Source organism: Embiotoca jacksoni, unplaced genomic scaffold (genome assembly GCF_022577435.1).
Source record: "Embiotoca jacksoni isolate LCO1_2020_lvr unplaced genomic scaffold, fEmbJac1.0.p SCAF_42, whole genome shotgun sequence".
Taxonomy (NCBI): Eukaryota; Metazoa; Chordata; class Actinopteri; family Embiotocidae; genus Embiotoca; species Embiotoca jacksoni.
In genome coordinates this window covers 148,239-165,028 of record NW_027185395.1, presented here as the reverse complement: position 1 = coordinate 165,028, position 16,790 = coordinate 148,239, and the positions used below count along the sequence as shown (strand labels likewise).

At 42.0% G+C, this 16,790-nt stretch overlaps 1 protein-coding gene across 1 annotated transcript in view; it reads left to right on the top strand.

Annotated features, from left to right (window-relative positions):
* Window positions 1–16,790, top strand: part of tln1 (talin 1) — a 93,403-nt gene that overhangs the window by 50,117 nt on the left and 26,496 nt on the right. Inside the window, exons 30-45 of the mRNA XM_069168947.1 lie at window positions 2,710–2,907; window positions 3,207–3,346; window positions 3,428–3,521; window positions 3,807–3,896; window positions 8,146–8,268; window positions 8,436–8,579; window positions 9,226–9,387; window positions 9,755–9,895; window positions 10,208–10,389; window positions 10,911–11,043; window positions 12,431–12,532; window positions 12,652–12,822; window positions 13,426–13,674; window positions 14,739–14,858; window positions 14,984–15,130; window positions 15,365–15,531. Of these exons, the coding sequence (XP_069025048.1) occupies window positions 2,710–2,907; window positions 3,207–3,346; window positions 3,428–3,521; window positions 3,807–3,896; window positions 8,146–8,268; window positions 8,436–8,579; window positions 9,226–9,387; window positions 9,755–9,895; window positions 10,208–10,389; window positions 10,911–11,043; window positions 12,431–12,532; window positions 12,652–12,822; window positions 13,426–13,674; window positions 14,739–14,858; window positions 14,984–15,130; window positions 15,365–15,531 (2,363 nt within the window). The remainder of the gene's footprint in view (window positions 1–2,709; window positions 2,908–3,206; window positions 3,347–3,427; window positions 3,522–3,806; window positions 3,897–8,145; window positions 8,269–8,435; window positions 8,580–9,225; window positions 9,388–9,754; window positions 9,896–10,207; window positions 10,390–10,910; window positions 11,044–12,430; window positions 12,533–12,651; window positions 12,823–13,425; window positions 13,675–14,738; window positions 14,859–14,983; window positions 15,131–15,364; window positions 15,532–16,790) is intronic.

Sequence of the window (16,790 nt, the reverse complement as noted above, 5' to 3'; positions counted from 1 at the left end):
CCTGTCTAACCCATCTACCCTGTCTAACCCTGTCTACCCCATCTAACCCGTCTAACCCTGTATAACCCTGTCTACCCCATCTAACCCGTCTACCCTGTCTAACCCGTCTACCCTGTCTAACCCTGTCTAACCCGTCTACCCTGTATAACCCTGTCTACCCCATCTAACCCGTCTAACCCTGTCTACCCCATCTAACCCGTCTAACCCTGTATAACCCTGTCTACCCCATCTAACCCGTCTAACCCTGTATAACCCTGTCTACCCCATCTAACCCGTCTAACCCTGTCTAACCCTGTCTACCCCATCTAACCCGTCTACCCTGTATAACCCTGTCTACCCCATCTAACCCGTCTACCCTGTATAACCCTGTCTACCCCATCTAACCCGTCTAACCCTGTATAACCCTGTCTACCCCATCTAACCCGTCTACCCTGTATAACCCTGTCTACCCCATCTAACCCGTCTAACCCTGTATAACCCTGTCTACCCCATCTAACCCGTCTAACCCTGTCTACCCCATCTAACCCGTCTACCCTGTATAACCCTGTCTACCCCATCTAACCCGTCTAACCCTGTCTACCCCATCTAACCCGTCTACCCTGTATAACCCTGTCTACCCCATCTAACCCGTCTACCCTGTATAACCCTGTCTACCCCATCTAACCCGTCTACCCTGTATAACCCTGTCTAACCCTGTCTACCCCATCTAACCCGTCTACCCTGTATAACCCTGTCTACCCCATCTAACCCGTCTACCCTGTATAACCCTGTCTACCCCATCTAACCCGTCTACCCTGTATAACCCTGTCTACCCCATCTAACCCGTCTAACCCTGTATAACCCTGTCTACCCCGTCTAACCCGTCTAACCCTGTCTACCCCATCTAACCCGTCTACCCTGTATAACCCTGTCTACCCCATCTAACCCGTCTAACTCTGTACATCTATCTCTGTTTTCAGGGTTTCATTGATCTTTTCTCTCTTTCCGGGACACAAACCCCTAAAGAACCCTGTAGGCTCTGGAACCAAAGGAAACAGTTTTTTGTTTTTTTTGGGGGGGAGGGGGGGAAGAGTTGTCCTGATGAGGGCACTATAACATCCAATCAAACATTTAGTTGGCTGTGGATCTGAATCAGTTGATGAGTTTGAAAACTTGGTTTCTTTTCTCATGGAGAAAAACCCAAGCAACCTGTAACGCATCACTACGAACTACCTGAGCTCGAGCAAGAAAGTCAAATACTGGAAGAATTTCCTGTTTTCTGGTGTAGTGCATATTTCTGCGAGAGAAACAATGCTATGTAATTAATCAAGGAGCAACAGCAGAGCTGGCAATTGTTCATAATTATGGTCAATATTTGGGCAAATACAATGTAAAACTGTTGCAGCAGAATGCCGAACGCACTTGGGAGGGAATTGAATGCTCGTCAAAGAAAGACGTGATGCTTTCAAATGACTGAGCAGAAGAAGGGAGCTAATAATGAGCATGTGTAGTAACAACATGTCGAGCACATTTAGTTTTGGATCGGACCAAAATGAAGAAAACAAAGCCGAGTACAAATTGTAATGTCGGAGGACGTATTCCTGAGACGGAGCTCGTTTGGCAGCAGAAGTCCTTCATAATCTTGACATTTCATTTTTGTTCTGCACATATTTAAGGAATCTGTGGTCGATGCAGCAAATCAGCCCTAAAATAAAACTCAGATCTCCAGTCTGGTCCCGTCTGATCGCAGGACGTTCTCCCAGAGCAGTTGTGGCTTGTTAATTTGCATTTGAGCAAATTCCGGTCCGCGTTTCTTGTTTTTCTCTTCACAGTAGATTCTTCCTCTGTTAACCTGTCAATCAGAGTGATGCAGGATGGATCACTGCTGTGATCCTCTAGTTACTGTTGACCTGTCAATCAGAGTGATGCAGGATGGATCACTGCTGTACTCCTCTAGTTACTGTTGACAGCATCCTTCTGTTACTGCCACCGATGCTGCATCCAGGCAGTTTCACTAAAGTCTCATGGACCTTGAACTTAAACTTCATCATAATATTTACAGCTGTGGTCACAGCAACATAAAGATGGTTTTATAGCCTCTAACTTTAACATGCTTGTCTATAATTTTCATTCTGATCTCGTTGGACAGCTGTCTGTCCAGCGTGGTGCCCACCATGGTACCAAACAGCAGAGACCACTTCTCTCCATTTAAACAGGCTGAAGGGCTGATTACAGACTGAAGACATGTGAAACTAATTCAAGGAAACACTTTGAAATATCACTATAATCACACAAATTTCACAAGGACAATAATCTTTGGAGAGGAAGCGATAGTGTTTTTTTTCCACACATTTCTTTGTGTTACTCTGATATAGCGAAGGCCACAGGTGAGACAATATTCTTTTATTTTGTCATTTTTTCAGCAGAAATGAAGCTGTTAAGGTTCCAACAAATTCACCCACGACTGTAAATGAATTCAGACTTCAGAGGTTCCCATGTCTTGCAGGTGTTTTTCCCTAAAGCTTTTGGAGTGGGTTTCAAAGATAGTTAACAGATCGTAAAAAGTAAAAGTACTAAAAGAGTAGATTGAACCTTGCTGTGCTCAAACGGTCTCTCATCACCGCATAATTTAACTTCATTTTTGTTTTTCCATTTTCTGTCCCCTTCTACACTCGACACTTTTTGCCATTGCTACTTGCAGCTCTCATGATTTCTGTTCTCCGCTTGTAGTTCCCATCGAGTGGAAGGAGCTTCCAGGAGGTTCAGGCTCAGCTCAACCAGGTGGCAGCTGGTCTGAACCAGTCAGCCAACGAGGTGGTCCAGGCGTCCAGAGGCACCACGCAGGACCTGGCTAGGGCCACCAGCAAATTTGGACAGGACTTTACCAACTTCCTAGAGGCTGGTGTTGACATGGCTGGAACATCCCAGGTCAGTATGATGAGAGTGAACTTGTATTTAAGTGATGCGCTAATTCACTCAGCAGGAGATGGCTTTCCATTATTTAAACATTCAGAGGTATAAATTAAGATGGTGCTGAAAATAACTGCAATTTAAACACTCCATGCACACTTCAATCTATTTTGATTGAAAAGCAAGCGTATCTCCAGCCTGACATGTCGTACTGGGAAGCTAGGTAGTCATGTTGTTTAAGTTCATCAATTTCTTTACAGCAGTCTGATGATGTATTTGTGATAGCCTGAAATTCTCTTCATACCTTCTTTCTCTAGTCTAAAGAGGATCAGACACAGGTGGTGTCCAACCTGAAGACCATCTCCATGTCGTCAAGCAAACTGCTGCTGTCTGCAAAAGCCCTGTCCACCGACCCGAGCTCCCCCAACCTGAAGAACCAGCTGGCAGCGGCCGCTCGGTAACAAACATCCCTCCCGCTCTTCGTTTTCTTTTACCGCCGAGCTGGTCTTTTACATTTCTCTGCACTTGTGTTTTACAGGGCAGTTACAGACAGCATCAACCAGCTCATCACCATGTGCACTCAGCAGGCTCCGGGTCAGAAGGAGTGCGACAACGCTCTCAGAGAGCTGGAGGTAACAAGCGTCCTTCAGTTCTCCAGATATTATTACATCTCTCTCTTGTTCCATGTTAGGAGGGAGACCTGCAGACTGGCAATGATTTGATGTCAATTACTTAACATGAGTAATGATAGATCATTTTTCAGCTTTGAATCTCAAAAGTTTTAAAGCTCAGGTCATGGATGCCATCAGAAAAGTTACTTGAATTTATAAGAAAATGATAAAACAAGGAGTAAATTCCAGCCCAGAGGTCATGTGACACGTCGGCCGAGATGTGAAAGTATGTGTTTCTATCTGCAGTCGGTGAGGGGGATGCTGGAGAACCCCACAGAAGCTGTTAATGAGCTGTCGTACTTCGACTGCATCGACAGTGTGATGGAGAACTCAAAGGTAGAACACGCCGCTGCTCTTCTTCTGTGGTTTTGCTTCTTTGATCACCCACACAAAAGTTTTTTTTTTTTCTGAAGGCATAGATTTGTTCATTTACTGCAGACAGTACAGGACTACTTCTTTAGTAGAGAGTAGCTCCATTGGAAACTGTACACATAGAGTCTGATTTACTGAAGATCTGTGTGTAAAATCACCCGCAAACAAATGTCCATCAGATCTACTGACGACGTGCAACGAGGATTTCATCTTCCAAATGTGCAGTTTAACACACGTTGTCCATCCTGCGTGTTTTCCTCCATCATATGTAATATTGGACGTTTCTACCTGAAGGAGTTAAATACTGAGAGGAAACATGCAAATAGAACAATTTATCACCTGCAACGATATTTACTGAACCTGGAAGTAGAAACAGGAGAAGTGATTGTTGTGTATTTTGGTACGACTGTTTTGTACGAAGGTTTTAATCAGATGAACATCAGGAGAGACGGCTGCTCTTATTGTGAAGGAGACACGGCTGCTCTTATTGTGAAGGAGACACAGGAAACCAGAGAATACATAGAGAACGAGGTTTTACACCCGTTAAACATTTCTGAGATGACGGAGGGAAACATTATTCAGACATATCGTTTGTGAGATGATATTTCTGAGTTATTGAATGAACTAGAAGATGATTGACAGCCAACAACAAAGAGGAGCCACGAAATACCAGCAAAGTCTAAACTTTTTCCGACTCAGTATTTTGCTGCCTCTGGGTGGTTCCAGCGTATCTCTGCTTGGATCTCCCTCCAGTCCTGTTATTCAGGTGAGCTGTCACATCCTGAACGAGTCCTGCAGAATTCACAGGTAGCTTCATCAGGTTCACGAGGCCTCCAGGAACTCAATGAAACATCAGTTGCTCATCACAGAAATATCTGGACCTGCTGATCTCTGTTTGTTAGAAGATCTCATCCACCGTCCTTCTCTTTTATTTTCCAACAATTTATTATTAAGTCATTTTTTTCCCGCCTAACATCTTGCCATCTTTCCTTAATTTCATCTATTGATTTTTTTTAAATTTTTTCCCTCAGTATTGACTTTCTTGTTGATAATCTCCTATATAGCGTTTCTTGTCATATTTATATTTCTTAATTTCAATGGGATCAGATTTCCTTTTGCAGTCGCTCTGTTTTCCATTGCTGAAATCACAACACGCAAACTCCTCATTTAAATACAGAGATTTGCACCTGATTTCAATGACGCAATTACTTTTAGTAAATCACCCGCAAAATGGGTGCAAAAAAATGTGCAAACTTTTGGAATAAACGCGCAATTTAGTTCCTTTATTTGAGATCTTGGTAAATCAGGCCCTTTGTGTTGTGTGTATGTGAAATGTCCAGAGTAAAAAGGCTTTATTAACCTGCATAGAGCCGGTGCTGGTCTGATGTTGGCCTGTTTGACCATGAGTGCTGCAAGTGGAAGACGTGATTACATGGATGCAGTCTGGGCTGTTCAACTGTTTACTGAAATTCAGCTTATCTGCAATTCAAGAATAACAAGAGAATCCAACCAGTGTGATAGCACATATTAAGTATGCAGACGATGGACGAGTTTTAGCACGATTAGGGTCGAACAAAACACAAAGGCAATTAAGAAAAAACATGATTTTATATATATATATATACATACAGACACACATACACATACGCACAGTGTGTGTTTAAAGAATGGATACAGCTGTGGCAGATTGGACGACAGAGAACAGGCGAGAGAGGTAGGAGACCAACACAGAGATGGACAGATGGACAGACTGATGACCTCTGGTGGGCGCAGGGAGTGACAAGGAGAGTGAGAGTGACACGGATACAAGAGACCACAGCTAGTTAGAGGGAACGACACTAAACCAAACAGCGAACTACAACCTAACAACCAGCAGACACCTCATCATGTGCACACACCACAGACATGGTTGAATCGTCCAGATTCCATACGAGTCCTTTCCTGCCCACCTTTCGTTGCCTTGGATGGAACATGTCATGAGCAAAGATGTGACGCAGAGCTCAAAGACTCAAAAAGACACGGTGCACTTTCACGAGGAAACACAATGCTGGATGTTAATGAAGTTCAGACCTGTCACTCATTGAACAAGTAGAATTACAAGTGAACCACTAGGCAGTGTAATCACTGCTGACCACTCAAGTTGTAGTTTACATGCATATCTGTGTCAACATATACAGTGCCTTGCAAAAGTATTGACCCCCTTGGCGTATTTCTTTTTTTGTTGCCTTACAACCTGGAATTAAAATTGATTTTTTTTTTTTAGGGGGTTTGTATTATTTGATTTACACAACATGCCTACCACTTTGAAGATGCAAAATATGTTTTATTGTGAAACAAACAAGAAATAAGACAAAAAAACAAAACTTGAGCGTGCATAACTATTCACCCCCCCAAAGTCAATACTTTGAAGAGCCCCCTTTTGCAGCAATTACAGCTGCAAGTCTCTTGGGGTATGTATCTATAAGCTTGGCACATCTAGCCACTGGGATTTTTGCCCATTCTTCAAGGCAAAACTGCTCCAGCTCCTTCAAGTTGGATGGGTTCCGCTGGTGTACAGCAATCTTTAAGTCATACCACAGATTCTCAATTGGATTGAGGTCTGGGCTTTGACTAGGCCATTCCAAGACATTTAAATGTTTCCCCTTAAACCACTCGAGTGTTGCTTTAGCAGTGTGCTTAGGGTCATTGTCCTGCTGGAAGGTGAACCTCCGTCCCAGTCTCAAATCTCTGGAAGACTGAAACAGGTTTCCCTCAAGAATTTCCCTGTATTTAGCGCCATCCATCATTCCTTCAATTCTGACCAGTTTCCCAGTCCCTGCCGATGAAAAACATCCCCACAGCATGATGCTGCCACCACCATGCTTCACTGTGGGGATGGTGCTCTCGGGGTGATGAGAGGTGTTGGGTTTGCGCCAGACATAGCTTTTTCCTTGATGGCCAAAAAGCTCAATTTTAGTCTCATCTGACCAGAGTACCTTCTTCCATATGTTTGGGGAGTCTCCCACATGCCTTTTGGTGAACACTAAACGTGTTTGCTTATTTTTTTTCTTTAGCAATGGCTTTTTTCTGGCCACTCTTCCGTAAAGCCCAGCTCTGTGGAGTGTACGGCTTAAAGTGGTCCTATGGACAGAAACTCCAATCTCCGCTGTGGAGCTTTGCAGCTCCTTCAGGGTTATCTTTGGTCTCTTTGTTGCCTCTCTGATTAATGCCCTCCTTGCCTGGTCCGTGAGTTTTGGTGGGCGGCCCTCTCTTGCCAGGTTTGTTGTGGTGCCATATTCTTTCCATTTTTTAATAATGGCTTTAATGGTGCTCTGTGGGATGTTCAAAGTAGATTGCACACAGGTGGACTTTATTTAACTAATTACGTGACTTCTGAAGGTAATTGGTTGCACCAGATCTTATTTAGAGGCTTAATAGCAAAGGGGGTGAATACATATGCACGCACCACTTTTCCGTTATTTATTTTTTAGAATTTTTTTGAAACAAGTTATTTTTTTCATTTCACTTCACCAATTTGGACTATTTTGTGTATGTCCATTAGATAAAATCCAAATAAAGATCAATTTTAATTCCAAGTTGTAAGGCAACAAAATAGGAAAAAACGCCAAGGGGGTCAATACTTTTGCAAGGCACGGTACACATGTTGCTGTAAAGAAACTATAAATTCTAAAACTTGGACTTGAACTTTAATCTTCAAAACACAGAAGATTAATACAATCACACAGTTTATTGATGGAGACCCGGGGTAATGTCACCAGTTTGGTATTTGTTGTAAATGGGAATTTTGGTCACAATCTCCTCAGTTTTGGTTTTGAATTATGGACAGAAAAGAATAATCCTTTTTTTCATTTTTCATATTTCATATTTTAGTTATTGAGTTACAGCCACAAACATGGTCGCAGTTACCTTTGGCCACCACATTTTAATCACTTCTCACACTGCGTCAGACGTTTTTTTATTTCCCCCCTTTGATGCAAATATTTGACCGTTTTTGATGCCATGTCCTACTGACAAATGGCAATAATTATCAACAAAGTATTGAGGTCTAATACTCTCATGTATTTCTCTTTTGGTTGAAGCTTTGCTTCAGACCTTTTATTCAATCCATTTGCTCAGTGAATTGTTTATCATAAAAGGTATCAAAAAGAAAACCAAGGCCCTCTCCAAACTAAACTATTTGTCTCGTCTGAACTATTGTGTGTCTTGTCGACAGGTGCTTGGCGAGTCCATGGCTGGTATTTCTCACAATGCCAAGAACTCAAACCTGCCAGAGTTTGGTGATTCGGTCAGTTCTGGCTCCAAAGCTCTGTGTGGTCTCACTGAAGCTGCTGCTCAGGTAAAGTCTCTGCTGAACTTTATTTTGTTGTGGCCAAATTCTACGATTTCTTACACCAGCTCAGAGACAAATGGAGGAGGCTTTAAGGTGTTTTGGTTCAGTTTGTAATGCATGCATGTGTAGAAAGGATTGTACACGGACACGTTCTGAATTGCTGATGTGTCTAGGCTGCCTACCTGGTGGGAGTGTCGGACCCCAACAGTTCAGCAGGTCAGAAGGGCCTGGTGGACCCTGCTCAGTTCGCCCGGGCTAATCAGTCTATTCAGATGGCCTGCCAGAACTTGGTGGACCCGGCCTGCACCCAGTCACAGGTACAGTACATGCTTACTTCACTGATCCATTTCATCCACTTTCAGTGTTTCCCCCTACGATGAAGTTGTAGCAGCAGAGGTGAAGAAAAAAAAAGATGTGCGCATGCAAGAAAAAGGGGTTTTGCTCACAAAGCCCGTCCGGCCGGGAGGTTTCATGTATCTGTCGGTACCATCAGAGAACTTGAGGCCTACGTACACACTGTGTACACTAATGAGCAGTCTGTGGAGCTAACACACACACGCTCCAAACATTTAGGAAAATGTTATTTCAGAAAAAAAATCGGCCTATGTATTTTCTAATTTTACAGAAGTTGTGTCTCCTTGTTAAAGAAGTGTGTTTGCTGTAGAGCTGCTGTGCGACACTCACATGAAGATGTGATCACCCCCGCTGCTTTATTATTGACATGTACCAACTGCTTGTTCTTACAATCGCTGTGCTCTCATGATCTGCTCAGTGCAAAGTTTATATGTTTTAGGCTACTCACAGGTGGGAGATTTTTGCCTGGATATGAAGTGTCTGTAGCACAAAATATTGTAACGTGCAGCAGCATCTCATGTTGGGGAAACACTGGCATTGTTTGCCTGGCAGTGAGTCTTACGTGAGTCTTGGTCAGCGGTGGAATCCACCTTTACTATCTCTGCCCAGGTGCTCTCTGCAGCCACTATTGTGGCCAAACACACGTCTGCCCTGTGTAACGCCTGCCGCCTGGCCTCCTCCAAAACTCCTAACCCGGTTGCCAAGAGGCAGTTTGTCCAGTCGGCCAAAGAGGTGGCCAACACCACTGCCAACCTGGTCAAATCCATCAAGGTTTGTAGTGCCAAGTCATTTTGAAATTCATCATCAATTAAATGAAAAGTAGATCATCTGTGCTGAGTGGCAGCAAAATTTCTGGTTTGCATTTCTTAGCCCAAATATAACAAAACATGTTCAGGGTAATTTCACTACCTTCACTTTTAAGCTCGTATCTTGGTCATTAGAGGGGCGAACCTTTTTGAAATACAAAGATTTTTCTACAATATATAGCCACAATATCGAATAATGAAAACCAGAGTAATGTACAGTGGAAATATACAAAAAAGAAATATTGTCTGCACAATTGAATATATATCTATATATATAGATATAAATTCTAGATCATTATTGGGTTGTAAATGATGCCATCTCTCCTGCATAGGCTTTAGATGGAGCCTTTAACCTGGAGAACAGAGAGAAGTGTAAAGCTGCCACCGGTCCTCTGATAGAAGCTGTGGATAACCTCACTGCCTTCGCCTCCAACCCAGAGTTTGCCAGCATTCCTGCTCAGATCAGCCCTGAGGTATGTCTTCATTTAATATTGGACGATTACATGAATATGGTTTGTTGTATTTTTGTGAGTTACATAGTGGTTCCATTCGAATTTAAGTGAGAGCTGTCTGCTCTAAGATGAAAAAGCAAACCGGACAGGAGCGGTGTTACTGTGGAACCTGCCTTTCGGCTTAAAGCCACCAGTAAGCTTATGGTTAAACCTCTGTGATTTCATCATCTATGTGTGAGGTTATTGATGTCTAACATCTGGAACAGGATCATTTAGTATTCCACAATTGAAGCAAGTCATTTTCATCCTGATTGTGATTTTCCCCTTTCTCAGGGCCATGCAGCCATGGAGCCCATCGTGGCGGCGGCAAAGACGATGCTGGAGAGCTCGACCGGCTTGATCCAAACCGCACGCTCTCTGGCCGTCAACCCCAAAGACCCACCCAAGTGGTCGGTGCTGGCCGGACACTCACGGACGGTGTCCGACTCCATCAAGAAACTTATCACCAACGTGAGGTAAGCTCTGTTCTGCACTGCAACTATTGGCTAAGCACGGTGTCGTAACCATCGATTTTAATACAACGGTATACCGTGATACCAGTAAAACCGCTGTAACCCCAGTGCTAAGAGAAAAAAGAAATGTGGTGGTTCCAATCCAACGCTTCCTGTCCACATGTCCAACCGTCCATGGGCATCACACTGAACCCCAAATTAAACAGAAACATTGGTGCTGCTCTTTAATAGAACAAGTGGGCAGAAAGCATTAGAAAAGACATTTTTAAACCAAGCTCTACTGCACTTTTAGTGCACAAATTCATTTAGATTCATTGTTAATTTTTTTTCAAATCTTTTGGATCCACAAGTTTTTAATCTTTATTCTCTTACATCTTTATTTTTTTTAAATGTTGCCTTGGATTCTTCTTCTGTTCTTTCATTTGAAGAACACTTTGAGTGACAGCCGTGTACGAAAGGTGCTGCCTGAATCAAATGGCCTTGCCTTGGCTAACCGCTGTATCTCCCCTGTATTTCCTGTGTAGAGACAAAGCTCCCGGCCAGAGAGAATGTGACGACGCTATCGAGGTTTTGAACGGCTGCATCCGTGAAGTTGATCAGGCCTCCCTCGCTGCCATAAGCCAGCAGCTCACACCCCGAGAGGACATCTCCATGGAGGTAAACACACCTCTCCATTAGCTTCTCTGGCTTTATGCATTACAGTTTTCTATTTGTTCTTGTGCAGCAGGACATTTAAACTATTTACAACTTGGAACAAACTGTCAGGACAATGAAAAGTTGTATAGTACGATTCATAGCACATACAGTCGATTGTAATATTGATAGTAATATTACTATACAAGTTTCACTATAAATGCATTGAAAGATTTAGTTCTAATCATTTTTTTAACAAATTACAATTAAAGTAACAATAAAAATAAAATTTTAAATGAGCAAAATTTACAATCTTTTATACATTTTGAGAGGTGAGGTGTGCACAGAAGAGCAATGACGGGTTCATTAGGAGGCTACTGGAGAGGAAATACAATAAAAAAAAAAAAATCAATGATGTCTGTTAGAATAAAAGTCATTCATTCAGTAAATTCAATATTCCCATCATTTGGATCAGAACTTAACAAACACATTCATTAATAAAGGAAATGAAACAAAACATTTCCACCTGAACTGCAGACACGCAAGTTGGTTCATGTTCACTTTAATAAACACAAATACTTTTTAATATTGTAAAAAGACCTTCTTTTCCCCACTTTGATATTTTTTTTCAATATGCCTCAAGGCAAACCTTAAGAAAAAAAAAAAATCTAATTTTTCAAGATAATATCCTCCCCTCAGGTTTTTGAAGATTTCTACTCATCCCCTTTCTGTAAAGGATCAATGCTGTTACTGCTTTTGAGACTCAAGATTAAGATCCAGAAATATTTGATCTGTTTTATTCAACTTGAACTCAGGATCATAAACACACCATTTACTTACCTGCAATTCATCATTTTCTTACTATAGTTCAGATTTGATTTGGTTTTTGATCCATGGATTTGCCATATGATCTATTAATCTTTCTAAATTGTCGTGAGCCAAGACTGCATGAATTGGGGGATTTCTTCAATGTCTTTCAACCTGACATGAATTCTTGGGTTACACATGCCAAAGTTAATCTGGGCTGCATAAAAGTAATTCCTAAAGTTGAGTCGTGCTATTTCTCGGGAGTTGGTTTATAATTAAAAGTCAAAATGTGTGTATTTTATGCCTTTCATACATCCTCCATATCTACCATACGTTCCTGAAAGGTTTATTTATTTAGAATCTGACTTTGAATCTCTTTTTATTTCTGGTCCTGTCCTGTTATGAACTCACTGTAGTCACTGTAGCACAACATGCTACCGCTGACTGCATATTAACAATCCACCTCCCTCACACGCACTTCACCTTTGCTTTAGTTTGGATCCCAAACAGCTGATCTATGATGACTCACACTTAGACTCGTAGATGTAGAGAATGAAGGTGAATTTGTGGTCTATAAAACTTACCTTACGTGTGCATGTGGTAGACTCTCCATGAGCAGATGGCTGCCTCGGTCCACGAGATCAGTAACTTGATTGATCCTGTTGCTGTGGCTGCTCGATCCGAGGCTTCCCAGTTGGGACACAAGGTAAAAACACCTGGAAAGGAGTGTAACGCTCTGCAAGTCTGACATGGTACTTTTATTTCAGAATCTCTGTTTTGAACTTGTCATCATGCATAATTTGTTTTCCCCATACACTTGAATAGGTATCTCAGATGGCCAGCTACTTTGAGCCCTTGATCATGGCGGCCATTGGCACGGCATCCAAGATCATCAGTAGCCAACAGCAAATGGCTGTCTTAGACCAGACCAAGACCCTCACGGAGTCGGCCCTGCAGATGCTCTACACTGCCAAGGAGGCCGGAGGGAACCCGAAGGTACGGCAGCTGAGACTGGGAGATGAAACGGCCATCTCATAATGTATTGTGTTGTTTTAACCTCATTAGCAGCTTCAGCTGTCAGTGAGTGTTTTTTAACTCTTACATTTTGGAAACATAGCTGGACTTTTTTTGTCATCTGTTTCCTACTACGTAATTTAAAGTGCTGTTGGTCCAACATGATGCTGTGGGCCTGTAATTAAGGTCCCACCACACAGCAAACGTTACAAAGTATGATACAAACAAAGCATATTAAAAACTGGCCTTGTTTCTGTGTCATAAGAACGGGAGAAGGATCCCATGTTCACGTTGACATCAGGTGTTCCGGCTATTTTTCTCAAACTAGTTAACCAGAGAAAAGTCAATGTCATTGTAAACTTAGTTTGATAAAGGTGGTTTCATTTCATCATCAGAACAGAAAGCAGGTTTCGATGTCGTTAGTAACATTTGTTCTTTCACCTTAATGTTAAATCATTTATTTTGATATCTTATATTATTGTGTTATATTATTTGATGGATTTTAGATAATTGTGGTGCCTGGTTGATTATTATTATTAAGAGTCTTGTTGAATAGTTCCACATTACGCTGTTTTTCCTCTCCAGGCAGCACACATGCAGGAGGCCCTGGAGGAGTCGGTGCAGATGATGAAAGAAGCCGTAGACGACCTGGGTGCCACACTGGCTGAGGCCGCCAGTGCAGCGGGTGCCGTGGGTGGCATGGTGGACTCCATCAATGATGCAATTAATACAATGGAAGATACACATGTACCTGAACCTGAAGGCACCTTCGTGGACTACCAGACTACTATGGTTAAGACGGCCAAAGCCATCGCTGTCACTGTGCAAGAGATGGTAAGGCATTGTGATAATCATCTAATTACCTGTTTTTAGCTGTATTTATAGTCTGACAAAGTTCTTCCTTAAAAAGTTCAGTTGCTAGATTAGAAAATTCTTAAAAAGATGCCTCCTCTAAAGATGGAAAGTCGTGAATCTATGATTATACAAATAGTTTTTATTTGAAAAGTTTAATGTCTGCATCACTGGAAGTCCATTCTCAGTGTTTGTGCAGTGTGTGCTTTGAGGTAACCACATAACATGTAATTTGCTTGTTGGAACAGGATTGGCTTCCTAACTAGTTGTGATGTCAGACATCCACTTCACAGGCAGACGTCCATGTTGTGCAGTTTGTTCTAGATTGGATGTGCGGGGGGATCCTCTGCCCGGGATTGGTTATGGGAAAGTTAAGGTCAAGGTTTGGAGTCAGATTAGGGATCAATTGACTGACAGTGATACAACCAATCAGAGCTGTGTACACCTTTTTCGCCAATCACAGCAGCGTAGAGTTAAGAGCAGGAGTTTTTGTCCTCTGTGTTGTCTGTATCCATCATCACACAGATGTTCCCGAAATGCCGGCTGCAGGGCACAAAACTCTTTTGTGGCCAAACTGGTTTGAAAAGTGTCAAATAAAGCGTTCTAATATAAGATTTAATAAATGTTTTGAGTCACAACCTAGTATATGGCTGGACCCTGTGAGAAACTGGAGGGCTTTTAATGAGATCATTTGATTCAAAGTGTTGGTATTCAGTGCCCTCATTGATCAAAGGTGTGCTCGGGGCAAAACATGAAATAAACCAATCCGAGTATCCTTTCCCATTCCTCCTCAAAGCCAGCTGTGCTCGTATGTTGATGGATTGCTGTAATGTACTTACATTGGTCTTAAACTAGGAAAGACACTTGAATGGCACTTGGCACTGCTTTGCACCAGGTGTAAGATAGAGCCCCTATAATAATTGGTCGCTGACTCACCATCTGTAGCATCTGTTTTTGTTTTCATAATGGAAGTATAATACCTACAGATGCACTGGTTATAACTGAACTAACTCAATAAATGTATATTTTTTTTCTTCTCTCTTGAGGTTACTAAGTCCAACACCAACCCAGATGACCTCGGAGGATTGGCCAACCAGCTGACCAATGAGTTTGGAAATCTTGCCAACGAGGCCAAATTTGCAGCCATGACTGCAGAGAGTGATGAAGTAAATAAAACCAACAATACCTCAGCATGTTGTCCTTGGAGAGACACTTTGTAAGCCATACCATGTCTCATTTTCTGTAGTTTTCATGCTGTTAATCAGATTTATGCCTTGTTTTTTTTCCCCAGATTGGTTCTCACATTAAGAAGCAGGTCGGTGAGTTGGGTTTCACCTGCACAGGTTTGGTGACGAAGGCAGGAGCTCTGCAGTGCAGCCCCAGCGACTCCTTCACTAAAAAAGAGCTGATTGAAAGTGCCCGCAAAGTCTCTGAGAAGGTCCGACCACAAGCAATCACTTCACCTTTTTTCAACTATTTTTTGGGGGGAATTCATGTCTTTATGAAATTAGTAGTGAGAGCAAGAGATTTGATATTTTGCTTAACTTAAACACCCAAATTGTAAAGTTGGAACATTCGCAGGGTTTTGTTCGGGGTTAAGAAGATTTGTGTTTTTACTAAAATGTTCACACGAGCGTCAACCTCCTCTCATAACAGATTCGTCTTCTTCCAGGTCTCCCATGTGTTGGCATCCCTGCAGGCAGGCAACCGCGGCACGCAGGCCTGCATCACAGCAGCCAGCGCTGTGTCTGGAATCATCGCCGACCTCGACACCACTATCATGTTCGCTACTGCTGGTACTCTGAACCGAGAGAACGCAGAGACCTTCGCTGACCACAGGTACTAATTACCACAGGGTCTCTCTATAAAACATATGAGAGGAGAAGAAATCTTTATTGAGTTGGTCTACATGCACACTGGTATCCTGGTCATGATCCAGGGTTTTGGAGTATCACTAATCTTCTCCATGTGTCAGAAACCTCCATCAGACCTCTAGAAACTGTAAGGTTCTTAAAGGAAAGTAAGAGAGACGACTGCACACGGATGATCTGAATCCCAGAGAGTTTCATAATCATGGAAATGTCACATTCAGGTCCCAGTTGTTCAAAAGTTATTCTGCTGTGCTAGCGGGCCGCCGGTCATAGCATCTCCTGGTGTCTTGTCATTTTATTGTGTTTTTATCCTCGTATTTATTTTGCACTGCACACTTCTCTATGCCTGTGGACATCACACAAGGGTGAGATACATGTAACAACATCACAATTTAATTAGACCAAAAAAATGTTTTCCTTGATATAAAGGCTAATATAGAAAATGTCAAAGAATTATCAAATTATATGATGAAAGATCTGTATAGCCGAGACTGTCCTGAAAAAAACTAACAGCTATAGCATGAAGGGTTTGCCTCAACAATGACCAAGATATGAGGTAAAGTAGAAAGTAGTGAAATTACCCTGAAAATAGCCAAAGGGTTAAACGGAGGAGGAAGAAAAGGAGATTTAAACCCTGCAGTCATTAAAGGGTTCAGTTATCCTAACCTTAAACCGTTCAACCGACCTACCTTTATACATGTCTACCTGGCTCTATACCCTTCTAACTACCTACATATCCATCTAACCGTCCTTCCTTCCTAATATAGATCAGAATGTTCTGGATTTAAAAAAAAAAAAAGATTTATCAGTTTTGAAATCTACATTGAATTGAATCACCTGCATCCAGATACAAACTATTCAAGCTGCTCCAAATCGGACTGCAGATCAAAACCAAGACTGAAAACTTAATTCAATTTTGGAGATTTGTCCTGATATCCAAAATCTGATTAGATTACTTCCGAACAACTGGGTTTTGTATATTAAATGTCAAAACCAGGAGATAAGACTCAATAAAAGGATACTAATGCTCATGTAAAGGCACTCTATCTCAAACAAACCCCCTCTTTCATGTTTTTTTCCTGTCAACTTTCATTCTGTTTTTCTAATAGCTGACATCCATCACACCGTACAATCTTATTCAGATTTTGGCATTGACAACCAACCAGAATAGCAATTCATTAATGATTCTGCAAACTTTCTGTAGATCTTCATTGGACAAAGCTAATT